Source organism: Bactrocera oleae, chromosome 2 (assembly GCF_042242935.1).
Source record: "Bactrocera oleae isolate idBacOlea1 chromosome 2, idBacOlea1, whole genome shotgun sequence".
Classification (NCBI taxonomy): Eukaryota; Metazoa; Arthropoda; class Insecta; order Diptera; family Tephritidae; genus Bactrocera; species Bactrocera oleae.
Genome location: NC_091536.1, coordinates 7,796,478 through 7,823,366, shown reverse-complemented (window position 1 = coordinate 7,823,366; position 26,889 = coordinate 7,796,478). Strand labels below are relative to the sequence as shown.

Here is a 26,889-nt window from a genome sequence, read left to right as displayed (position 1 = left end):
TTTAGGCGCACAACCAACTACTAATTGAAAATTTAGCGTAAATTTCTAAATGAGTGAGATAACTAATTTACTGCTTTTACAGTGCAATAAAATTACAAACAAACAACAACAACAAACACAAACATAGCACTACGAACGCTACGTACAATCCATTGTTCTTTGTGTCGTTTACATTTAAATTAGCTAAATGCATATGTAAATATATACTCAGTGCAAATATGTATCATACATTGTATGTGCGACTATTTATGGCAACTTCCTCATGACAAAATATAATGAATGTTTGTGGATTAATTAATTTATCTTCACTGCGATAGTAAATATTTTTTTTTTTTTTTTTTGCAAAATTTCCAAGTTCACGCTCATGGCATTAATAAAGTCCTCGTTTACCTGAGTAAAGCATGTATTTATTTCAATAATTTATAATTATTATAAAAAAGCAAACAATTTGTTCAAAAATCCGCGTCGTCTAGCTTGACTATTTCACACAAAATGGTTTATGTGCAAAACATAGTAGTGCTAAAACTACAGATTCAAGTGTGTTACTAATATTAACTAATATACTTGTATGTATGCAGTTTGTATGTATGTACGACTCATATCTAATTCAAACTTGCAGGAATTATATGTATATAGTAACGAAACGCTTAAAATAACAACTTTTAGTTTCAATTATAAAGAATAGCACATGCATTATTATTTTTTTAATAATATTTTATGTATTTTTATTTATTTTTTTCTGTTTTTTTTTTGTTTCTCATCTCATCTTGTCTAAATTTGTTTCAACTTTCAACTTGTATTTTTTCTTCTTTTTTTTTACTTAAACATATATATAATGATAATAAATTTGTTTAGTGTAACAGCAAATAGTATTTTCTTAATGTTGTTGTTGTTCTTTTGTCGCTTAGGTTTTGTGTGCGTCCGCCGCCGTAGTCAGCTGAGTGTGCCGCCAAATCGCCTCTCCAGTTCAACCTCTCCAAGAGCAGTAAAAAAAATAAACATTTGCGCAGATTTGTTGTTATTGTTATTGTATCTTGCATTGTTGCGTTTGGATTTTAGTTTTTCTGCAGTTTGTGTTCATTTTTACTTATCGTTTAGAAAATGTATAACAAACAGGTGGGGAGGAAGAGGCAGCATAGTGTAAATTTGTTGTTGTTACTTTTATTTTTGGTATTACACTCTTATTTGTTGTTGTTGTTGTTCCTCCGGCTTTGATTTGACAGTATGATATTTGTTGTTGTTATTATTTCTTTTAATTATTACTCTTATGTTTTGTAGCTGCGTCACTTGCTGCTTAATAAATAAATTGCAAACAATAATCCATCTCGACACTATTTTACGTAAGCCTGTATTTCCTCTCTACTTCTAGTGCTACTTTGCAAATCCTTCCTCGCCATAGCTTAGCGCTTCAACTACTACATGCTTTTACTTGTTGTTTTTGTTGTTGTTTTCTGTTTAGTAAGCATGGTTGGCAACGAAGAGTGTGGCATCAGCACCAGCACCGACCACACTGCCGGCAACGTATTTGCCTACAGCGGAATCACCGTTAGCCTGAAAGAAGGCAAATAGAAGAAAATTAATTAACGGAAATTCTCAGGAAAATGTTATTCACAAGAAATTTTTATATCGTTATGAACTAATTGGGACTTTATTGGATTACGAGTAAGTTATAGTATTGTGCAATGAAAGTATATAATATTAATATGTATCATATACATATCTATATATATTCTATTTATAATTAAGCTGACAAAAAAGTGTTGCCGTTGATATACTTGTATATGGATAAGATTAATACAGGCAAAAATGCGTTGGCGCAAATTTAGCGACTACAAAAACTAAAAGCGCGGTGACGCGTTTTCATTTGTGATGTTATTTCTCCTTTGTGCGTCACACTTAACACAGTCGTATACAGAAGTACATTTCGTCGATGTTCTGTATAAGTTGCAAATATGTTACACATTTTCTATTTTTTCATTTTTAATTTTTTCACATTAAATTTCAAGTATTGTTTGAAGGAAAAAAACACATTGAAGTTTAAATAACCTATCTGACCTGATATCATTCGTTTTACTTTCGTGAGATTGTAATTTTTAGATTAATTTCAAGTGCATTGTGTGATAACATAGTTAATTTTTGAAAAATTTTTTTCCAAGTTCAATTTTATGTACTAAATAACAATAAATTGTATATTCTGTCGGTCGAATTCCGACCACTGGCGACCATAGTATGTATTTAAATACCAAATATATATTATAAAAAAAATAACAAATAATTGTATCGTTTAGTAATGATATATATTTAGTCTTCTTTACAATTTCGTTTCACTATATTTTATTCGTCTTAGGCCCTACTTAGCAATAGCTTTGCTCATGAATTTAAAAAAAAAATACCATTACAGGGGTTTAATTTAACTAATTTTCCTTAAAAAATAGGCTTACTATCAGCGGAATATGATTAAAGACTTTCATTAAATGGAGCCGGAACTTCGCTTGATGTATCCCTTTCAAATAGAAACAGAAGAACTAAATCAATGCCTCTCAATATCAAAATTTTCACCGTATTACCTTTGTGATTTGATAACTGTATAACCGTTGTTTAATCAAGTTTCATCTTTTTATACTTAGTCTTATTTTTTAAATTACTCTTCTACTAATTATTAAGCTTCTCCCAAACCAAACTCCCAAACTTTAATTATATATCGTCTTATATTATCTTATATTTCATCATAGTATTCTTTGCCAAAACAAAAGCTTAGACTATGGACCAACCTAGTAGCATAGAGATATAGATATGTGCTTTATTTTGGCAAAAGCTGACAACTGTACGAAAGCTTAGCCTCTAAGTACACATAAACTTTAAAAAACCTTACTCAATGCAATTTATCAAACCTCCGCTGTCAGATATGGTATTTAAATAACAAGAAGAGTCGTGTTTAGTTCGGACTTTTGAAATCACGTTAGAAAGATACAATGAATCTTGAGCTGTTGTACAAATATGAACGGTGATCGAATGTTTACTTGAAACGTTGTCAAAATTGTCAAAAGATTGCATTAAAAAGAACTGTCACAATTTGACAAAACACTGTGCTATAGCAAATATTCGGCTCTTCAAGCAAGTTACTTATACTTGTCACTTGGCAAACTTTTCTTACAATATAATATATTGAAAATTGTTTCTGAGCAATCTTACATTTCGTCGGTATCTCTACCAAATAACCTTTTCCATAGCACTAAAGAAAACTTTGATAATGGTAGCAATAACTCGAGTTGCTCGTAGGTGGTGAGCTTTGTTGAGCTTTGTTTGTAATGCCATGATAAGCCATATGTAAGCCCTGATTAGACTACTGCAATAATACGATTAAATAATAAAACTTATTCAGCTAGAGAGAATGTTAGCTGAATAAAGTGCTGAATGTGATATTACTATCCATTTATAAATGACGCGACCGAAATTGCAGTGAGATTAGGTGCTATCTCTATGAGATGAGGTTCTATCTCCTAGCGTAACAAACTAGAATAATATTTTTGAATAAACTGTTTCTTGAGACATTATGCCAAGACTATTTTGAATATGCTGCAAGAACAGCGAACAAATTATTAAATAATTACTTCACTACACCTGTTTTCACCGTCAAATTGAAGAGTATATTAAAAGTACAAATTATCAACTTTATGAAAAGCTCACACTTTCTTCTGCACAAAACTGTAAACAGAAATCTTTGTAACAGAAATATTGCTGATCGTTTTTAGCTTATTGATAAATTGGCTGTTATTGGAAAAAACAGCGAATCCAAGAAAGGTTACTTAACAATTGGTTAATACTGGAAAAAATGAAGCCTCCGATTTTGTGTTGAATTTTGTGCCATTTTGCAGAGTTGATGTTTCTCCGACAATACGAGCAGCTTTGTTGTTCCCACAACAGACCTTATTATGTAAACAGAATGGGTTTTATCTGATCCAGAACTGCTCCGTCTACTGTATATGCAAAAAATATTGTAGAGAATGATTTACATATGTTGCTAAAACTACAACTCCAACTGCTGAATATGCTAAAATGAGCAGATCTAATGCGAATTAATACTTCTTATATTCCTTATTTTATAAGGATATTTAAGCAAAGAGTGGAAAGATTCTTAAGTTTTTGGAGTACGTTTTCATCGTGAACGAAAAAATGTTTTCAGTCCACAGAAAAAGCATTACAGTATTTATGAACGCACAAAATATACAAAAAATAATAAAATAGTGATGATAAAAAGTAATAAAAAAAATACATTTTTTATTGCTGAAAATATTCAAATATTAGCAAAAAGTATTCTAAAATAGCTGGAAAAAGTGGAAAATAAAATTAAGTGCTAACAGACAAAAACATAGACAATATTTTATAAAAATATATTTCATATAAAATAATAATTGCAAAAATGTGCATAAACTAAATTAGTAAAATTATTTAGCACAAAAATATAATAACATATATACTAAGCGAGTACATATGTATACTCGTACATACACATGTATATGTATTTTCATATAGCGTAAATATAGATTAAAAACAACAACTATGCATAATCTAGAGCGGATTACACGAACAACTGCTTCAATCGCACGGCGCTCAATTCCTTACACGCAAACTGGCATACATATATATTGCGTAAGTATGTGTGCGTGCTTCTTTTTGTGTGTGTGTGAATATCATTTAAATATAATGTGTCAAGTATATGGATTTGGAATTATTTTAGTATTTGTGCGAGGCGACGAATAAGCTGGCGTTGGCGGCAAAGGACGGTATTGAGCCAGCCACGTATATGCCTTGGCATGCGAGTCCGTTAGCCTGTGTGATTGTGTGTGTATTTGTTGTGTAGCGGTAGTACAGTGGTGGGCGCAGGCGCAGCGACGGTATTTGTAAGTGTAGCAAGAGTGTGTGTGTGTATGTGCATAGGTGTAGAAGTGTAGGAATTTGTGTGTATTTTTTGTAGCATAGCGATAATACAGATTGAGAAAAATAGTTTTTAGATTATGTGCAAACAGATTTAAAACAAATTTAAGTAGAAAATAATGCAAGTAATTGTAAAAGTAATTAAAAGGGATTATTATTAGTATTAAATAATTAATAACTTTAAAGTACCAAACCAAGCAGAGTATTAATAAGTTAGTTTATGTATTGGTTTCTTAGTTATTAATATTTAGTAAAATGATTTATAGTTACTGTAATTTAATGCTTATATTAAATGTTTGTTAATAACAATTTTTGTTTTTAGTGTTAAAAATGCAAGTCACATTGCACTTAGCTTACTTAGATAAAAGCATTACCGAAAAATTAAAATTTTATTTATTGTGCTTTAATAATAATTAGAGAAAAATATCAATATAATTATGAAAAGAAGATATATTATTATAATATATAAATATAACATTATATAGCATTTAAAAATAAAATAAAAATAAAAATATGTAAGTACTTAAACATTTAGAAGTTTAGGACTGTATAATACTTATAATATTATATATTCAGAGTAGAAAATATTGAACGAATGTCTAAAAATTAAGTTGTTTATATTTTATGAACAGTAATTTTTTTTTAAGATAAATATAAAATAAAAATTATATACGAAAACAAAATATATTATAAATAAAATCTTGTTGTTTTTTTATTGTTTTTTTTTTTTTTTTTTTTAAATATAGAAAATATTAAAGCTATTCATATAAAATCCAAATTGAGTAAATTTTTGTGTTCAGAATATTAAAAGTATATTTTTTTAATAAATTTTGCCAATTTTTGCTATGCCAAAAACTTTTGTAAAAACTTTGAAAATAACAATATTTAAAAATATCATTTGTAAAAAATAAATATGGAGTTTTAATATTTTTTAGGTTAGGCGGAATGTTTGTATAAGTAAATTATGAAAATGTTTTAAAAATATTTAGAAATTGGAATATATATATAACTGTATAAAAATGTAAATTCAAAAAAAGTTTTGTTAGAAGTGCATATGTGTATTTTTCTGAATATTGGAAATGTTAAGAATAAAAATAAAAATATATTTTTACCAGCTAAGTGAAATAAATGCCACTTTTGTACATATGTACATATGAAGGGAAATGGGGATAATATTTGGCAACCAATAAAATTCCGTTATGTCATTTTCAAAGCAGAATTATGGTATAAAGCATAACCGGTTTTTGCTTTTAAATAATTTTCATCAAGTGGAAATTGTAACATAACATAAGGAGGGTTCTTAAGATTAAAATTACATAATAGAGGGAAATATGCCTTGAAATCAAAATACATTTTTTTTTTGTATTTAAATTAAAAAGTTTTTCCATGAAAAATTAAAAGACATAAAGTTTGTTTTCTACTGTTCTTAATCAAACGTCATTAAAATAAATTATGATATAGAAAACAATTTAGATTAAAAAAATTTAATTTTTAAAAATTTGTATAAAACATATTCTATATTTTTATATTTTTTAACCAAAAAAAGTAATTATTTAAAAATTATTGAAGTGCAATAAAATATCAACCTCTCAAACCTTAATAATATTTTGCTTTTGCACACCAACAGCATTTCACCATAAAAATACAACCAAATAATCCAAAAAGTCCCGTTATGATATAACAAAAAATACATGTTTACATACCTTCGCGCGTTTCAAGAGCTCATTTTGACCAGCGATAACATTGTCCTTCTTACCGGCCCATGCGCGCAAAACGGAAGCCTGCAGGGCACGACCGTACGAGAAGGTCAGAGCCCATGGTTTCAACAATGGCACGTTGTTGATGGCGTTCAAGTGAACAGAAGCCTCTTCCTCAGATTGACCGCCAGACAAGAAGGTGATGCCTTTAAGAAATACAAAAATAACAATAACAACAGAAAAATAATTATATTATAGCAACAACTAACCGGGAACAGCAGCTGGTACAGTTCTGCGCAGAGCTTCGACGGTGGCGAGCGCCACTTGGTCGGGTGTGTACTTCTTGGCGCAAGATTGGCCGGCTGTGACCATGTTGGGCTTCAACAATGTACCCTCCAAGTAGACATGATGGTCATTCAAAGCCTTGTACACGGCAGCCAATACAGTTTCGGTAACTTTTTGTGCGCGTTCCAAGTCATGATCACCATCGGGCAATACTTCGGGTTCAACGATTGGTACAATGCGCTGCGATTGGCAGATGGAGGCATAACGAGCCAAAACATTGGCATTCTCTAAAATAGATTGGTAGGATGGGATGTTCTTGCCGATCTTCAAGACGCAACGCCACTTGGCGAAGTCGCAACCGTCCTTCTTGTATTGGGCGCAACGAGCAGCCAAATCATCCAAACCTGAAGAATTGAGAGAATAAAAAAATAGGATTAGTATGATAAAAGCCCTTAAATTAGTGTGCAATATTTGAGCGAATATACATCAGAATGTGAAATAAAATAATAGCGAAGCTTTTGAGTTTCCTGAGACATGAAACAGAGATCTTGGGTTTCCCAATGCTCGTTTGCTATACTTTTGAATGCGAGAATTCGGACGTCTAACTTAATTCAAAAGAGACCGAGGTTTTATGGTTACATAACCTCTTCGCTATTGTTCGTAAGGTATATGAACAATTCTTATATTTGCAGAGTTTTGTTAACCATTATTACTATTGTCACAATAATTGGCTCTGGTCGCCTGGAGGAAACTACCAAGCGAAACGTCTCAACTTAAAGTTCTTTAAATCCTAACCAAACTATATCATACCTACACATTTTCGACCTTATAACTATGAGTTAAGTTATTGAAATGCACTTCTTACCCTGAGTGGTGCACTCGTCTTCGGAGCCGAACAATGGCACAACACCCTTATCGACCTTAATGCCGGGGATGATGCCGCGCTTCTTCAACAACTCAACGAATGGGGTACCATCATCAGCCTTCTGGTACAAGGTTTCGTGGAACAAGATTACACCAGAAATGTTATCAGCGACTTTGGGGTCGGTGGAGAACAACAGCTGACGGTATAGGCGACGATGTTCATCGGTATTTTCAACACCAATGTCTTGCAGACGCTTGCCCATGGTGGAGACGGACTCATCAGCAGCTAGAATACCCTTGCCGGGAGCGACAATAGCGCGCGCAATGCGGCTAAGCTCCTCTTGCAATTCCTTGGATGGGTAGTTGAAGTAGGTGGTCATTTTGTTGTAGACTTGTTTTTAATTGGTGTGATGTTCAAAGAGACTGTAAAGAAATAGAAAAGTAGAAACGAAAATGTTAAAGTGGAATTTTGAATTTTTGTATTTTTTTTTGCAGTTTATTGTAATTTAATTTTAAATTTTTTTTTAAGGATTTTTAATAAAAAAAAAAAAGTTCAATTTGTGATTTTTTTATTATTTTATTCATATTTTGGAAAGAATTAAAAAAAAAGAAACAAATTTTAAAGTAATATAATAGAAAAATGTTTAAATGTTGCCTGCAAATGTGTTGCTAACGAAATGTTGCGCAACATTGTCGCCAGCGCATGTATAAGGAAACATTTATTCAGAATGACGTTCGTATTTGCCGTGACGTCGTAACAAGTTCGTAGTTGTGAAAAATATGTATATAGAAATGTATGTATATATGTGTGTGCATACATGTAACGGGTGATCCAAGTAGAGGTACTTTTTTCAATAGAGCTCTTTTTAAAGATCACGCGTGAGACGTGTTAATTTCATCATGGAAAGACTCACGCCTGAACACCGTTTACAAAACATTCAACTTTATTACAAAATTCAAGTTCTGTAAAGAATGCGTTTATCGGCATTCATTATTGGATAATATTCGACGGAATAGACCACGTCCAGCATGCAGTGAAGAAAATATAGCGGCCGTAGCTGAGAGTGTACACGAAGACCGTGGAGAGTCGATTCGGCGCCGTTCTCAGCAACTCGACCTTCCCAAGCGACATCGCTTCGCTCTATGGGCTCTAGAAAAAATCCAAAAAGATATGACGTTTTCGAGAAATTTTGTTCAGCAATGAGGCCCATTTCTGGCTCAATGAGTATGTAAACAAGCAAAATTGCTGCATTTGGGACGAAGAGCAACCTGAAGAAATACAAGAGCTGCCATTTCATCCAGAAAAACCAATAGTATGGTGTTGTTTGTGGGCCGGTGGAATCATCTTCAAATTTGATGGCTGAAATTGAAGCTCGTGATCTCGGCGACATTTGGTTTCAACAAGACATCGCCACTTCAACCACATCGCATCAATCAATGGATTTATTGAGAGATCACTTCGATGAGTAGATAATTTCACGTTTTGGGCCGGTCGATTAACCACCAAGATCGTATTATATCACACGGTTAGACTTTTTTCTGTGTATATGTGATATGTAAAGTCTATTGGACTTAACGGATGGACCATCTGAGACGTAGCCGCGGCCAACATTTGAAAGAGATAATCTTCAAAACATAAATGCCAAAGAATGTTCTTTTGAATGGTAATAAACATTCCATATTGAATTTGAATCCTCGAAATGGATCACCCATTACATATGTACCTATATAAGGTTATGTGGGTATTTGTTGAGTTCAATTGAAAACGTAAAGCCGTTGGATACACATAGAACAAAAAGCAACAACGGTATTAATTTTAATTTATTTTATGAATTTATATATTCATCTTTAATTATATTTACTCGTCGATGACGGCAATAAGCGATAACGCTTTAGTGGGGTTAACCAAAGTGCAGACAAGCCACAAAGTCATGGAAAAAATTTTGATAAGGCTGGTGCAACAAAGCAATAATATTTGTGATGGAATTCTTGGTTTCGCTATTTTGAGTTTCTTGCTTTATTTTTATTGCTTTTATATTATTCAATAGTTTTCAAAAATCTTTTTGGTTTAAAATTTGGAAATATTGCGAACTAGATTCAATAGCAATGGCAATAGTGGAGAAAAAATATTCTTTTTTGTTAAACATTAATTTCTTAATTTAAAATTAAAAAAAAAAAAAACAAGCACTTGATTCCGATCGTTCAATTTGTAAGGCAGCTATATGATATAGTGATCTGATCTGAACAATTTCTTCGGAGATTGTATTATTGCCTCAGACAGTAACCCAAGCCAAATTTCGTTAAGATATCTCGTCAAATGAAAAAATTTCCCATACAAGCACTTGATTTCGATTGTTCAGCTCGTATGGCAGCTATATGCTATAGTGGTCCGATATCGGCGGTTCCGACAAAAGAACCGCTCCTTTATTTTTCTAAATAAAATGGAATGTTATTAGAGACACACGGCATAAGCTGATAAAAGTTCGATATTATGCCGGAAACTGTGTATGTATACATATACATATGTATATGTGAAAAACAAATTTTTTTAAAATAATTTCACTAAAATTTATACACTCATTCACCACAGTATTTATACTAGAATACATATAGAATGTAAATGAAAATATGAGAATACTCAAATAAGTAAAGTATCCACAATTTTCACAAAAAAATCAGAAAAATCATTAAAATATTGAAAAAAAAAATTTTCTTTTCATCACCAAATTCCACAAAAGTAATGCACTTTTTTACAAGTGAAAATTAAATTTATTAATATAACTATATGTATGTATCACAGAACTTTAGTATACATATGTATATGAATTAACTAAATTTCCACATATACCACGCACCACAAGAAAAGTCCGACCGATTGAAGCACTACACAGATACTGAATGAAAATTCGAATACTGGAATCACATAAGGTGCAGTGCACGAACACACATACCATTAGCTCGGCAGCCAACGCAAATTCGGGCGAGTAGATACGAGTAGGCAGGCCCACTTTTCAGCTGAGCTGATAAGGCCCGAAGCGGAGATGGCATAACATCACAGGCATATAGCAGAAAGAGTTGGAGCTGACCTCGACATGTGAACAGAGAAGCAAAGAGCGAGTAGTAGGAAATTCGTAGATTCGTAGAGTATACGCGTGCTGAATGTCCTACAAAAGACTTTCACTTTCTTCGTGTAGTGAAGCGATGAAAGTGAATTTTTAGTAAGCAACTGAAGAGTTGGCTGCCGCTCCATAACAAAAGCGAAAAACAACAACAGCCAAAATATGGACAACAAATGTCGAAAGCTCACATAAAAAAGTCCAAAAAAAAAAACGCAGTTATTCGTGGACATGCGCACGATATTAAATAATGTGTATATGTATGTATGTATAGAGTACGAAAATAACATACGAAATTTCGTTTTCAATTCGCTCAATTTTTGTGATATCGACAAAACCATGACCGACAGCACGCCGCTTCACCACCAAACAACCTTTTGCTAGCCCCCCACCTCCTGATCGCTTTGACGACGGCATGTGGCGAGCAAACGAACACACACTCACCCACACTCGCTGTTGTTTGTACGCCGACATTGACGAAGGTCAAATAAGAGGCAAAACATGTTGCGTTACAATTGCTGTTGTTGCTTCACTTTTTTGTTTTTGTTTTTTATTGTAGCTCTTGCAACATTTTGACTGCTGTTGAAAATATTGTTGCTGAACTTTCAGGTAGGAAAATATATAAAATGTGCGTATATAAATTTTCCTTCGAGTAAAACACGTGATTTCTCTTCCATGCATTCTGTTTGGATTTATATTTATGATTATAATTGTATAATATTGTAGAACATTTTTATATGACATTTTTCACCTACTTAGGCGACGAAGGCGTTTTGGCGAATTCGTTGACTCGCTTGACATTGAAGGAAAAATCTGAAGAGTCAACTCCTCTAGAAAATGTTGTATGAAAATAAAAAATATGTACATATTAACATAATAACATTTACATATAATACATATACACACTCCCATATATATTTACATGCATGTGTTTATGTGCATGTGTTATATGTAATTGCGCTAGAAGTTAAAAAGCAATTAGGATTTGTCAACTTTGGATAGTTTTGAAATTATTTCATAACAAGTTTTTAATATTTAGTTAGTATTTTTTAATTATTGTTTTTCTAATACATATTTTTAAATCTTTTGAGTAAATTGAGTAAGAACCCAAAAAATTTATATTTTTTAAGTAAAATATATTTCGTAAAAAAATTTTATTGAGAAATATAATTCTTAATAATTAAACAGTAATTTTGAATTTCGATTTTTTAGATTAAAATATCATTATAATAAAACATACACACATTTTTATAAATTATAAATTTTTGGATTAAATAAATATGATTTTTTAATCTAAAATTTTTTAAAAGAGTTTATAAGCCAAATTTCGCGTGTTCAATACAAAAATTAATTTCGTTTGATTGGAATTTGATAAAAATTAGCGCATTGATTCCTTTTTTAGAATTTATGTAAGAAAAGATGAACTTTTTTATTTTGTAAAATATTTTCAAAAAACTGTGCTTTGTGAAACTTTTGAAATTATTTCCTAACCATTTGCACAAATTTTGTGAGTTATTAGTTTTTTTTTCTAAATAATGTTTTGTTTTTTTTTTTTTTAATAATAAGCTAAATATCGCGTAATACACACAAAAATTTATTTTGATTTTCATATTTAATTTTGGTAAAAAAATTTAAATCGGTAAATTTTTTAAAATTTTTACAAAAAAAAGCACATGAAATTGTTCATTTTCTAAAAAAATTGAAACTTGATCGCCATATTTTTATTAAATTAATTCATAATCAAGTTTCTAGCAGATATTAATTAAATACGGAAGTGGAAATCAGAAAATTTTTAACACAGTTTTTAAACAAATTTAGAAAATAAGCTTAAAAAATATATAAATGCTTCTTATCAAATAAGTTAATTAATATTTCTTCATTTACTCATTTTAATTTTAAAAAATACATTTATTAAAAAAAAATGATGTTGGAATTCTAGTATTTAAAGATTAATTAAATAATTTATATATAATTTTTTTTTTATAAAAAGAAGCACACAAGTAAGCATACATATGTTCCGAGAAGTAAACAAGTGGTTTTTGTACGAAGGCCACTTATGAATCAAAGCATTTCGACGAAATTGAAATTCCAGTTGTTAAGAACTCGTCATTGTCATGTGATGGTCAAAATTATATACATATATTGTGTAACGATTAATAATAACTTGAAAAAAACATTTCTCTAACTGCACACAAAAAAACATTTAGCTGCATTTATTTGAAAAACTTCTACAGAAAAGCTTTTGCCGTTGCTTTTTATGCTAAGAATATGAAATTTCTTTAAAAAAAACTTTTGTTTGTTCTGATTTCTTCTTAAAAATGTTAAAAGTGAAAGCAAAAACAAGTTCACACTATATACCATATGTACGTATATAACTCCGCATTTGAACTCACACAATAGTTTTGAGTGGAATTTGCCATTGAAGATAAAGACAAAATACGTAGTACAGACATATGTAAATTCGAAATATTTTTTAATGTCTTTTAATACTGAATTAAAAAAAAAGTATTTTTCAGAAAATATAAAAAATTATCAGCGAATATTAATAAATAAATATTATTTAATGATGCACATAATTATTGTATTACGCAATGTATGAATGATCTGTCTATATACATATATGTTATTTATTAGATTATACATATATGTTTACCTCGGATGATGCTTTATATTTTATGATATCACTACAGTGAATATTAAAAAATGCATATTGCATAACATTACAACAACTACATATTCGTATAACGCATCTCGGAACATTCTAGAAGATCTTCAGATGACTTTTAAGTGTTTATTAAAAGAAAATATTGCAAAAAACAAGTAAGAAAGGGTGTAACCGAACATTTTATACTCTTGCAACTTGCAAAGATCAATTTAGAGCAAATGCCTGGTGTTAGGAAAACTTTATATCAAAAATGTTGCGAAACAATTCAACATTCATTATTCGCCGAAATCGTCTATGGATTACAGTAAAATTAATTATTATTCGGTTAATTATCTAAGATCTCTTCATACTGATCATTTATATACATATCTATCTCGCTAAGTTTTAGGAGATACAAGCAACCGTTAGGTGAACAAAACTATTATACTCTGTAGCAACATGTTGCAAGAGTATAATTATAATAGTTTAGCAAAGACATTAGTTACAAAGAAAATAACTCAAACTTTCGATTTTAAAGTTGTAATAATCTAAGTATATCGAAAATTCCTTCAAAATACACATCCCAAAAAGTGGTTGGAAGCGCGACTAAACGTTTGTGGCAAGTAAAATACTTTCGAAAATCCTTTTTTCTAAAATTCTTCACAAACTCTTTATTTTCAATTGCATGCTTTTGAAATTATTCTTCTTTTTTACTATCAACGCAATAAAATTCAAATTCCCTTTAGCTTTAGGAAATTTGAAGTAGCTGCAAGGAAAGTGAAAGTACTTTACTTGCATACTCTGTCTGCAACTTTATGCCTACAAGCAAGTGAAAAGAATCGAAAAGTAAGTAGAATCGATGAATTCAATTACTAATTAATTATACTAAGAAATTAGCGAATCGAAAACGCTGACAGCGATTAATTATAATGCTAAGTCTTACTGAAAACTATAAATTAGTGGACAAATTATTATTTCAGCACTTTTTGTACAATAAAAAGCCAACTGATGTATCTTATAGATTTTTCGATAACGCTAAAAAAATTTTACATAACCAATCAATAACTTCAGCTACACTACACATATTTCAATTTTTAATAATTTTATGAACTTTATGCCATAATACCGTAATTTGTTAACCAACTCAAAAGACCAGCGGTTTTCACGAACTTTACCTGATACAAAATTATACAAGCTTCCTGCGGCGCTGCCAACCAAAAATCAACTGTGACTGAAACTCGCCGGTCGACGGACTTTAATATATGCAGAAAAAACCGTATAGGCATACATATGTATCGATTGTAAATACTCCTATATAAACATATATATACAATACATGCAAGCGTCCATATGATAATACAGAGAGCTTAAATGAAGCCACACACCAACTATGCAACCAAGTGAAACAACTGAAAACCACTTTTGATAACATAAGAAAACACATTTCACCAGAAACTAGTAAAACCAACAAGAAAATTTCTGCAAAATAACAACAAAAAATAATTTCAAAACAAGTTCTGTCAGCTCTATCACGGTGTTTATGCTTATCAAAGTGCTTATAATGGGGGGCCAGATAGTAGATAGTAAGAAATAATGCGAGCATAGCGATACAGTATCTATATATATTGCGGTGGGGCGTGTCTGCTTGAAGTGTGACGTGTTACTCGACACATACTTATATCAAAATCAACACTGAAAAAACAAACCGGATTAGAAAACAACGAGCCTCCGTATCTGCAAACTTGAACGCGTTTGAGCTGCAGTGTGAGTATATTTAAATATAAAATAATCAACAACTCATACATAAAAATATATTTCGAAACCTAAATAAAATAAAGTATTTAGTTCGCGTAGTTGAAATAAATAACTTGTTTTTTTTAGGAAATTTTATTTATTTTTCCTAAAGTTAATCTAAACTCATTTACTGTTGCCACGTGAAGTATTTCGGTGATTAGCGCAGTATCTATGCTGCAAACAATGTAACGGCTCATGAACTTTGATATTATACTGGTTATACAAGTGGAACGGCAGTGGACCTGATTTGATTAGTACAAACTCAGATTTTCTAATGGAGTACAATATATGTATACCGATTAATCGACTTTGGTCGCAAACTGTTTGAGGCATTAATTAAGCATATTATTAATTAATTTTATAACCTTAACTATGTAGTTTATACCGAGATGAACACACAGAAGGTCAGCGTGATCAGCGTGATGAGCTGAGTCGATTTATCCATATCCGCATGTCTGTCTGTATATACTCGAACTAGTTCTTCAGTTTTTGAGATATCGTTCTGAAATTTGACAAATATGTTTCTCTTCCCCAGAAGCATCTCATATGTCGGAACCGCCGTTAGCGGTCCACTATAGCATATAGCTGCCATACAAACTGAGCGATAAAAATAAAGTTCTTGTGTGGAAAATGTCTTATTTGTCAAGAGTATTACCGCTTACAAGCGTTTATTCTTTTTAAGTTAATATTGTACTAATTTCCCTTTTACAGTCTCAATGAAGTTGGAAGTACAGACACCAATGGGTCCAAATAATATTACAAACTTTTTAGGGGCATCTCTATACAATATCATCACAAAAACTTAGAAACACATTAGTAATATTGATCACTATCGAGCGTATACTAGACGGTTTAATCGACTGAGGACCCTTCTTTAAAATAGTAATTAATAGGAAGTTGTTGTTAAAAAGATCAAATGTGGTACTTAGTCCTTACACCATATATTAAAATGCCATCCAACTGAACTAGCTGGAATTGAAATCAATTACGTTAGCAGATTTGTGCTGACTTCAAGACGTTTTGTTGATACATGAAGATTTAATCCATCTTTAGGGATTCTTCAGCAACACAAAGCAACACATTTGTTTGTAATAGTGCAAGTGTGATCTGCCGATCTAACCTCTATAAACTTAATAATCCTCTGAACTTAGTATATGAGAACCTTATAACAACAACGCACCACAGACATATTGAACGTTATAACTCAAAGAAAGTATGTAGAACAATTTCATTATCATAAAGGTTTTAATTATCCACAATATACTGTACTCATGCATAAATATGTATGGACATGAGTAAAAATACAGAATAGCATACATATCGACTTAAGCGTGCAGTTTTTTATAAAAAATTTGGACGTCTGCCATCACACCCCCGCCTGCAATGTGTAAACGAGCATCCACGAACTGCATATGTAAATTGACAAGCAATTTTTAGACAAGAGACAATTACGAAGCTGTTTCTATAATCGAAATATTTGCGTGCATTCAGACAAGTAAATAGTGCATCTTGTGGACTAGAACATTCAACACAAAAATATACATAATGTATATATATACATATATATTATATATATATGCGCACTGCAATTAGGTAAGTGGACAAAAATATATACATAGGGGAATTTAGTAGAATACTAGTTAAAAACTGAAAATCAAATTTAATTAGTAAAATTATTATATAATTTTCATAGGATGGAAAAAATCGAATATGTGCTACTGATTTAGACAGTAATGAAATAAGATTGCTGTTGGATGAGTTAGCGTTAGAGATAGTTTTACATCCTCTAAGAAATGCGACTAGTTCGGCAACGATCGGAACTAATGTCCCTCTTGAGTCAGTAGTCCCTCAGTTTTCGAAAAAAAAAAATCTGAAATTTCGCACACGAGCTTTTATCACCAAGAGGCTGTTTATTGAACGGTAGCGCTGATTTCGAAGTATTTAAGCATATACAAAGTAGGGTGGAGCGAAAATAAAATGGTTGTTTATGCTTAGCCAGAGGGTAAAATTGCTAGATTATAAAAAAATAAAATTTTTTTACAAACAAAATTACAAAAAAAATTTTTTTTTTTAACATCTAGAGGAGCCCACACACTTTTAAAGTAAATTTCTAGTTAAAATTTTTATTTTGTAAAAAATGTTTGATAAGATTTCTAGAAGCTATGGAGAGTCCTCTTTCTGACCAATTAAAAGTTGTGAACTTAAACCACTTTTGTGGTCATTATTGGAGTTTTACAAAAAAATCTTAAACGACTACATGCTTTCCTTGAACGTTAAAATAAATTTTGAGTTAAAAACCGTCAAATTCGGTAATTTTTATATAAATGTAAAGAGTTTAGGCCAAAAAAAATTTTAACTCGAAATTTACTTTAAAAATGAGTGATTTCTTTTTTTATAATCTACAAATTTTACCCCCAGGCTAAGCAAAAAAACAAAAAAAAATGTTTCGGTCCACCCTAATACATAGCTGCCACACAAACTAAACGAATGGAAAACTTTTTTAATGGAAAAAATTTCTCATGAATAATCTCTGAATAATTTGCTCAGATCGGATCACTATAGCATAGCTGCCATTCAATCTGACCGATCAAAATCAAGATAAAGATCTCTTAATACACTCATGCTATAATAAATCCAACTGTGAAGGATATTACAGTTAAGGTGTGCCTAAAGTTGACGTTTTCCCTTCTATCTATTTCATACTGAAATATTCCACAATTATGGCGAAAATACATAAGAAAAGAAAACATTACCAACGTCTGTAAAAACTGTTATTTATTTTAAATTCATTTAAAATATCTAAGAAATCTTTACACTGAATTGCTAAAATTGCAATGTGAATTGTTTTTGGAAATTTATTTAAAAACCTGACAATACATGATGAAACAATAGTAAATCCCTGATGCAGTAATATACAATATACCATCCATATGTACATATATATCTATCTATAATTACATAAGTACGTGAATATTTACATCAGCAAAATAAAATTGTGTGACGCATAAGTAGGTAATTTCCTACTGAGCTATTATTTTTATACATATGCACATAGTAATACATATGTATTTAAATATATATATAGCATACTATGTATCGACATAGTACATATAAACATTATTTATAAAAATCAATTTATCTAACATGCAATTATCATTGTCACCTTTAATCGCCACACTTCACATAGCATACAAAATAAAAATAAATAAATAAAATAACAACAACAAATTGTCAAATAAATTTGCAAGAAACTAATTGAAACAAGAAAGATCACTCAACAATTGCATGTTAATGGTACATACTACTGCTAAATGATAGGTACGCGTGACCTTTGTGCGCCCGACGACATCCCTAATCATTAAAAGATACGTCATATCCATGTAGTTCGTTAAATTAGTTAGCACATTATACACGTTTAAATGGAGTTTTCTTCCCACACCACTCCTATTAACGCACTTTCACACACAAACACACTTATAACGTGCGTAATGCAATCTGAAAATGCAGTTACGAAATGCCTCCAACTCGCACCACCCCAAAAAATTGTTACGACAACACGGCACGTATCTGAAGAGCTTTTTGTGAAAATCACTACATTTATATTTACTTGTGTTTGACACTTAATCGCCACTCACCTGGAGTGTATTTAATTATTAATTAACTATTTTTTAACTGAAAATTAAGTAATACACTGTGTGATTACGCGTTTACGTACCTGCAGTTTCAACTTTAGTTTTCACTGTGAGCTTTGCAAAATGGCAAAGTGGCAGCCGAAAGGTTGAATGGAGGTCGTTGCTTTAGTCTGACATTCAGCTATTCAGTCAATATGCGCCACATACCGGCAATTCGTACACTGCGCAATATTATTGTAATTATGGTGAAATATTGCGCAATATTATCTGCTATCAATTCGCTAGTAACTCGCTAATAACTCGCTAGTAAAGCGTTAGTAAATACAATTTTTAACAAAAATAATTTTTATTTGATTTTTTTTTTGTATTATATAATGTGATTTTTTCAATCGAGCATTGACAAAGAAAGCTCGAATTAAAGCACCTTATAAAAATTCGAGAAAGTTAATTAAGCATTTATCAAAAAAAAAAAACTTATGATATAAAAGATTACATTGCAAATCGAAATTCTAGATACTTTGCGTATTACAGATTTCGGTTCAGATCTCGACAGCTAGAATGATTACAACTACAGGATACTTTGCCGTCCATCTTTTACGTACACCTTCAAATGAAATGAAATCATTCTGTACTCTCTACAGAAATTACAAATAGCATGCATAAGAACAGCTTTCTTATGAGGTTTTTCATAAGAAATAAAAAGGAAAGAAAAATGGGTCCTTATGCATGAGTCAGAGCGACCTTTATAATTTGAGTATTAAAAACGTTATGCAAGCATGTCACATAGATACTACTGATATTTTGTGAACGCTCCAAGCGGTGGTGAACTTAACCAGTAGAGTATTAAAAAAAACAAAGGTAGTAGAGTCGCCTACGAGCAACTAGCTTGGTCTACTTAGCAAGTTTAAGGACATTTCACTCCTGCTTTTCTCATATTATTAGAGAAATCCTTTATGTCACTACAAATAACAACACCTCCACAACAACAAAGGAGGTCTAAGATATTTTAACGATAAGAATTGAAAAGCGTACAATTTCCAGGAAGTTGTATATTGTTATCACAATGGTGACTTAAGAAAGCATATATACATGTATATCCTGCCTTCAACCAGGGTTGCAAATAAAGCAATAAAAAATAATTTAATTAACAATCAAATAAAAATTTTTTTTTTTTTTTGTAATCTCGAAAATTTTAATTAAAAATAATTCTCAAATTTCGAACCACTAATTTCCAATAAAAAAAAATTATACCCCAAATACAGACTAGAGACAATAGGTTAATCCCAATTTCCTAATTTGAAATTATTTCGCGCTGTGGTGTTCTGCTTGCACAGCGCCATCATATTGAATACTCTATATTAAATTATTTTACAATATATGAACGTGCGTTTTGGTTACGGCCCCATATTTAAACTTTAGAAAATTGTGTAAACAAAAGATTTACAGAAAATAAAGGTCACTACTAAGTATCTTTCGGAAACCAGGTAAATCACTTTAATAAACTTCTACAAGGTTTTATCGTTTTTATCTCTTATTTTCTTCATATTCACCACACTTTTATAAGTGGTGATTTCAGACTGCAACTCTGTATACACGTTGATTTCGCTACCTGCTTATTTATTTATTTGACGTTCCCACTGAATTTCTGTCAGTCAATATTAATATTTTTCACAGTCGAAACTAAGGAGAAAGGATACGACAGTTTTATAATTTCTATATTGTTCTGATAAAAATGGAAAACTTTGGCAGTGAAATCGGCCAGAAAATGCGGGTAAGTGTCTCGGTGTAAGTAACTACATAAAGAAAATGTTTAAAAATATACTTTTCACCATCACGAAATATATGCTATGAAAAGTTGTTTGCTGCTGTTGGAGTATTTTCAATATCAAACATCTATTGATTAAGCACCCAGAAAAATTGTAAAACAGGTGTACTAAATGTTTGAATTAATTACTATGTTTTGTTCCAGAGTGCCGTAAAGGCAAAACTCGTAGAGTTAGGCACTGGTGGTACAGCCGGCTATATAGACGATGAGCTGCCGGATTATGTGATGATTATGGTAGCGAACAAGCGTTCCAAACAACAGATGATCGCCGACCTCAACCTCTTTCTAGGCTCGCAGACAGAGCTTTTCGTAACGTGGCTACATGAAGTGCTGCAAAAATTGCAAGAAGTCACGTTACCAGCAACTATTGGTGAGAACTTCATATATGCGAAATATTGTATAAATATTTGTTTTACTATTTTTTTTATATTTTATAAACAATATATAGCCACAAAGAAACGCAAGGCAGAGCCCAAACAAGATGTTTCAAGCAAAAAGGAGCGCAAAAGCAATAAAAAAGAGAGAAAAATATCAGCATCCAAAAAAGCCGCAGAAGAAGTGCAAAGTGCTGCTGTAAATACAACCGAAAAATCAGCGTCATCTAGCACACCAACAGTGCCACCCATTAACTCTATAACCGACGTCTTTGCGGATGTGTTTTTGGAGAAAGCTAAGAAAAATTTGAATACAGCAGCTGAAGCAGCAGCGCATATAAAAAAGGCTAAAAGTGGCAACAAAACAGCAAGTAGTGAAACAACTAAAAATTCAGCAAGCAAGTTGTCTAATGATAAATCGAATATGGCGACGAATGACACAGCAAGCAAAGAGCAACGTTATAATGGTGCTACGGATGATAGTTCTATTAGTATTAGTAAAAACGTGACACCAACCGCGCCCGTAAGCAGTGGCAATCGTGAAAAGGACTTGGCTGAGTTAGCTGAAATACAAAAGAAAATATACGCCGCCAAAAAGCATTTACGCCAATTGGGCGAATTGGAAGACAACAGTGATGACGATGATTTCATAAATTTGAAAGAAGATGGTACTGAAGAGGAAGTTGAAAATCTTAGTCCGAAAGCGATGGAGACGGTAAATAAATTATATAATTATATACTTTTGGTTTTTCATAAATAATTTATCTAATTTTACAGCCTACACAAACACCACTGGAACAACGTGGTATCAAGCGGCGTAGTCCCATTATTTTTGATGCCGGTGAAAAGAAGAGTGATGACAAAAAATCGCACGAAAATGAGGCATCTGACAGGTCCGCGCGTTTTACACCACCACCGCCGACGAACTGTGTGGTTACCAAACCGAGCAGCACCAGTGAATACCAAAATACTAATAACCTAAGTAGTAGTCAACCATTGCTACAAAAACAAAATAGCCAGGAGCGCGAAAAGTCACGAAATCGCGAACATGAACGTGATAGACATGACTCAATGACTGAGGTGCCCAAGAAGCCAGTACATGAACGATTGGGCATACGGCCTCCAGCAGTACGTGAGGCGCAACAACAACAGCGACGCACGCGGGAGGATAAACAACTCTTCGTGCCCTCGTTCCGGCGAAAAGATAACGATAATGAGCGTGATAGGGAACGAGAACGCGAAAAAGAGCGTGAACGTGAAAGAGAACATGATAGAAATAGAGAAAGGGAACGTGAGCGTGAACGTGAAAAGGAAAAAGAACGTGAACGCCAACGCGACCGTGACCGTGATCGGGAACGTGAAAGGGGTCGCCTTCCAGCACGACTGCGCGGTAGAAGTGAAGACCGACGTAAAGACCGTGATTTGGAACGCGAACGTGAGCGTCCTAGAGAGCGTGGCAGAGAACGCAGTCGTGATGCTGTGGAAAATAGGCGTAAAGGTAGTGTGCCCCGCATGCGACGCTCATTATCGCCAATATTACGACGTACCACAACGACTAACGAACCGCGTACACTGCCCAACATAACGGTATCGGCTATTGTGAAACCAAATTATGCCAATAAGAGCATCATCGCTGAAAAGAAGCTCGACGAGAAAATGAACTCATCAACAAGTGAAACGTCTACGGATAGCGAAGAGAGTAGTGATGATGAAGAAAATAAAGTAGCGCATTCGCCACAAACACAGCGACAACGCATCGGTTCGCGTGTTATTGTAGCACCCGTAAAGCAAGTGGAATCCTCCGAAGATGAGGATAAATCATTGAATTCGATTATAAAAATTAAACCACGCGCGCCGGTTTCACCGAGCAAGCAGGCTTGCAAAACATTACTGCTACGCGCCGTCGCCGAAGCACAACGCTCGACCATTATAAAGGCACGTCACAAAGAGGAAAAGGCCGCGCCGAACAAAGTGAGCAACATCGTTCAAGATCCAACTGACGAGCGTAAATTGTACACCAAAGCCTATCGTGAGCGCTTGAAACGCGGCGCTAAAGTCACTTCCACATCGGCAACAAGCTCGAATTTGTTCAGACGCGCCACACAAAATCTTGTCATCAAGGTTGAAAGCGATATGCCGTTACAAAAGCGACGACGCGCACAAATCGACGACGTGGAGGTTGAAGAGCAGGCGCATAGTGAGGCGGAGGAGCTAGAGGAGTCAGAAGAATTGGAGGAGAAGTACGTGCCAGGCACGGTGTTCCAACGTGTTGACTCCAACATCAATTACATGTATGTGCCGCAAATGATACGCATAAAGAATGAGGAGCACGAAAGTGCTGAGAGCGAAGAGTGAGTTTTACTTTTTTTTTTTTTACATTTAATACTTAAAACAATTTTTGCTTAACACAGCTCCGACGAAGTTGAAGAGGATGTAAACGCAAATGCGCAGCAAACAGCTGACAAACTGCCACAAAGGAAAACACAATTTGTGGTTACGCTTAATGGTGAGTTAGATGCTTTAAGTCGCCGTTTAAGTTGTAATGAGTTTAGTTACGGCTACAGTTGACTTAATTATTTTTTCGTATTTCTTTTTGCAGATGAAAAAGCGGCTTTGAAGTTCATGTCGCGCGCAAAGGCTGCCTTGAAGCGTGTACGTTCCGAATCGCCATTGCAGGAAGTCTCCTCATCCTCCTCGGTTGCGCGTTCCAAACGTGCCGAAGCATCGTCAACTACAACCACAACAACAAAATCAACACAAGCATCACGACCACGCTCGGGCGCACATGAAAATGAGCACAGTCGTCGCGCCAGCATCAAATCACGTCTCTCAGCCAAAGTAATGCCATCATCAACGGTGCCACGTTTTAGCGATCACGAATCATCCAATTCATTATCTGCAACACCGCCACTAAGACGCTCCGATTTAGTCGAAACTTATCGCAAACCAAAAGAGATCAAAAAGATTATTATTAAGAATGATACAGACGATGAGGAGATGAGTCCAAAGAAATTGTCATCCACCATTGTTGTGGGCAACGGCAATCAACAACGCAAACACAAGCGTACACACAGCGTGGAGCGTAACCAAGAGCTCGAGCGTTCAAACACGCCACCATCGTTGCGCAAAATCGACACGCGCAAGGAGTCACGGACACCGCCCAAACGCAAACGCAGCTCCAATAGCAGCCAGTATGAGGGCAGAGCGCGTGCCATGAACAACAGTGATATTAATGATGATGATGATGATGTGGAGGAGCAGCCAGTACATAAGCGGCGCTCCAGAAGCGACGATAGCACACGCATGCGCGAAAGGGGGCGTGAACGAGAACGCGAACACGAGCTACACAATCGTGAGCGCGAGCGTGCAGCCTCGCGTGATTATTCCGCTGAGCGTCATAGCGGCGAGGAGCGACGCAAGATCTCAACGCGCAATGTGGAGGCGAAGAAGTACGACAACATACCGTCATGTAAGTATATTCTTTGTAATTTTAAGATATTTTCAAAGTAATAATAATATGTATTTTATCTTACAGTGAGCTCCGTCACTTTGGACTCGAGTGCTGTGCGTGTTATGAAAACAAAGGAACGCTGCAAATACCATCCGAATTGCACCAAACAATTCTGTGACTATTATCACCCGACAGCGCCGTGTAAAAGTTTTCCGAATTGCAAATTCGCCGACAAATGCTTGTACTCGCATCCGCATTGCAAATATGATCTCGCTTGCACGAATCTGGATTGCAATTATGCGCACAGCGGTCCCAGGGATCCAGCGCAGCTGGTACCTCAGGCGCCCCCCTTATGTAAGTGCATTTTTTTTTTTTTTTTTTTTTTTGAACAACAAGTTGTCGAGGCAGCAGCATTTCTTAATACATTTTTGTTTTTGTCTTTTTTCTCCTACTTAGCATCACATGTTGTGCCTGTGCAGAACTATAAATCGATTTCAGCCACAGCAGCCGCCAACAGCACCATGTGCAAATACTATCCAACTTGCACTAAGGTCGGCTGCACCTTCTACCATCCCAAACCGTGTCGCTTTGGCAAGAATTGCATCAATAAATTGGAATGCAATTTCTATCATCACGAAGTGCAGAGCAGCAGCAAATTTAAATGGGTCGCATCGGTTGTTTAAAACGCGCTGCATGCCCAGTGTCATCTTCTCTTACGCATACATTTAGTAAACTACTCTCCTTTTTTTGAATATTTGTAAATGTAAAAGTTGTGCAGCAATGCAAACTAATTCATATATACTACTACTATATTTATAAATTAGGCGCTGCGTAGTTATGCTATACGCAATTAAAAAATAATAATAATAACACAAACAAATACATGGAAAAAATTTTAAATTATTTAAAAAAAATGATATTCTCGCATAATAAATATTAAATTGAAAAAAAAAATTTACTAGCTCGCATATGAAATACAAGTAGTATATACACACACGCATACTAAAATGTTATACATACCTACATATGTATGTATGTATAAATGATTATAATCGAGGCGAGTTGCGCCGTGAATTCTTGAATTAGTATTATATTAAAGGTTTTTTGCATTTTAGGGCTTGTCAAGTAATTATAAATGCAGTTAAAATAAAATAAAAATTATGAAGCAAATATTTGCATAATACATAGTTGCTTTTTTTGTGCTTTGTTGCTTTTTTGCACTACTTGTTTGGGAAATTAATGCTTTAACTCGTTGGTTACGGAAAATATTTTAAAAGTAATAACATTGAAACACACAAATTTAGGTTATGTTAATTATGCAGAGCTGCGCTGTTGTCAAAAGTTCTTTCAGAAAGTTATGCTGACGAGTTTACTGACAGCCTTTGGCCACATAAAAATCGCAAGAAGTTCTATTTACATACGTAGATTGTTGTTGCTGTTGTTCTCGTAATGTGAGAACACATTTCCCTAACAATTTTGGAGATAATAATTTAGGTTTACTTAACATTTTCGTGTACAAATGCCATTAAAATCCTTAATTTGCTTACAGATTTGTTGTTGCTCTCTGCAAAATTCTCAAGTCAAATTGTTTACAATTGTTGGCATTTCACCTTTCTGCCCCCATTATCTATAAGCTGTATTAAAATTCATAGATAATTTATACTTACCATTTCCCTCATAAATTATAGATATTTGACTTTTTTACTAAATCACGTTAATTATGTACGTAAGTATTTCATCCATATTCCTAAATGCGTAATAAAACTATCAAAACAACTACAACAAATATGATTATGAACAAATTAATAGTAATAACGAGATATTTATGGTCCGCCAAATTCATAGTGGACTTGGTTACTACAAGTAGTTAATAGTAAAGTACACAGTTGTTTCTTAATCCTCTCTTTTCATTCGCGATTAACTGTTACACCTATACTTAAGTTGAAGGCACATATATGTACATATATGTATGTACATAAATATTTTCTTGAGCAAATGCGTATGCATTTTTTATACACTACTTGCCATTAAATAGTTTCCAGTCTGCATTTTAGAAGTCTAACCTCAGCTTAATCGAAAAAATTAGAAAAAAAAATTGCTATCAAAGATTCTCTAATATACACAATAAGGATGAATAGTGAGTAATTATTGTTGCAATTCTACTTTACCAAACGATCGTCATCTCCAGTAATTTCTGGCGATAACCTTATCAATTCAGTATTTTTACTTTTAATTTTACCAGTTTATCGCTATCAATCAAAACGAATAGAGA

At 33.2% G+C, this 26,889-nt stretch overlaps 2 protein-coding genes across 7 annotated transcripts; one reads left to right on the top strand and one right to left on the bottom strand.

Annotated features, from left to right (window-relative positions):
- Window positions 1-385: 385 nt before the first annotated feature.
- Window positions 386-19,200, bottom strand: Ald1 (fructose-bisphosphate aldolase). 6 transcript variants are annotated; one of them, XM_070107857.1, is made up of 6 exons: window positions 19,051-19,200; window positions 7,783-8,204; window positions 6,902-7,321; window positions 6,639-6,838; window positions 4,756-4,830; window positions 386-1,551 (listed from the first exon to the last, which is right to left on the bottom strand). In XM_070107857.1, the coding sequence occupies exons 2-6, from the start codon at window positions 8,159-8,161 to the stop codon at window positions 1,456-1,458; spliced, it is 1,170 nt and encodes a 389-aa protein (XP_069963958.1). In that variant the 5' UTR covers window positions 8,162-8,204; window positions 19,051-19,200; the 3' UTR covers window positions 386-1,455. The 6 variants fall into 6 exon arrangements, with proteins under 6 accessions (XP_069963958.1, XP_014085563.1, XP_014085564.1 ...); XM_014230088.3 differs by lacking the exon at window positions 4,756-4,830 and having other exon boundaries at window positions 19,051-19,199; XM_014230089.3 differs by lacking the exon at window positions 4,756-4,830 and having other exon boundaries at window positions 18,971-19,102.
- Window positions 19,201-20,586: 1,386 nt separating this feature from the next.
- Nab2 (Nuclear polyadenosine RNA-binding 2) lies at window positions 20,587-25,804 on the top strand. The gene is made up of 8 exons (XM_014230090.3): window positions 20,587-20,738; window positions 20,937-21,162; window positions 21,241-21,881; window positions 21,944-23,517; window positions 23,578-23,672; window positions 23,766-24,635; window positions 24,702-24,971; window positions 25,074-25,804. The coding sequence occupies exons 1-8, from the start codon at window positions 20,700-20,702 to the stop codon at window positions 25,298-25,300; spliced, it is 3,942 nt and encodes a 1,313-aa protein (XP_014085565.2). The 5' UTR covers window positions 20,587-20,699; the 3' UTR covers window positions 25,301-25,804.
- The last annotated feature ends 1,085 nt before the right edge of the window (window positions 25,805-26,889 follow it).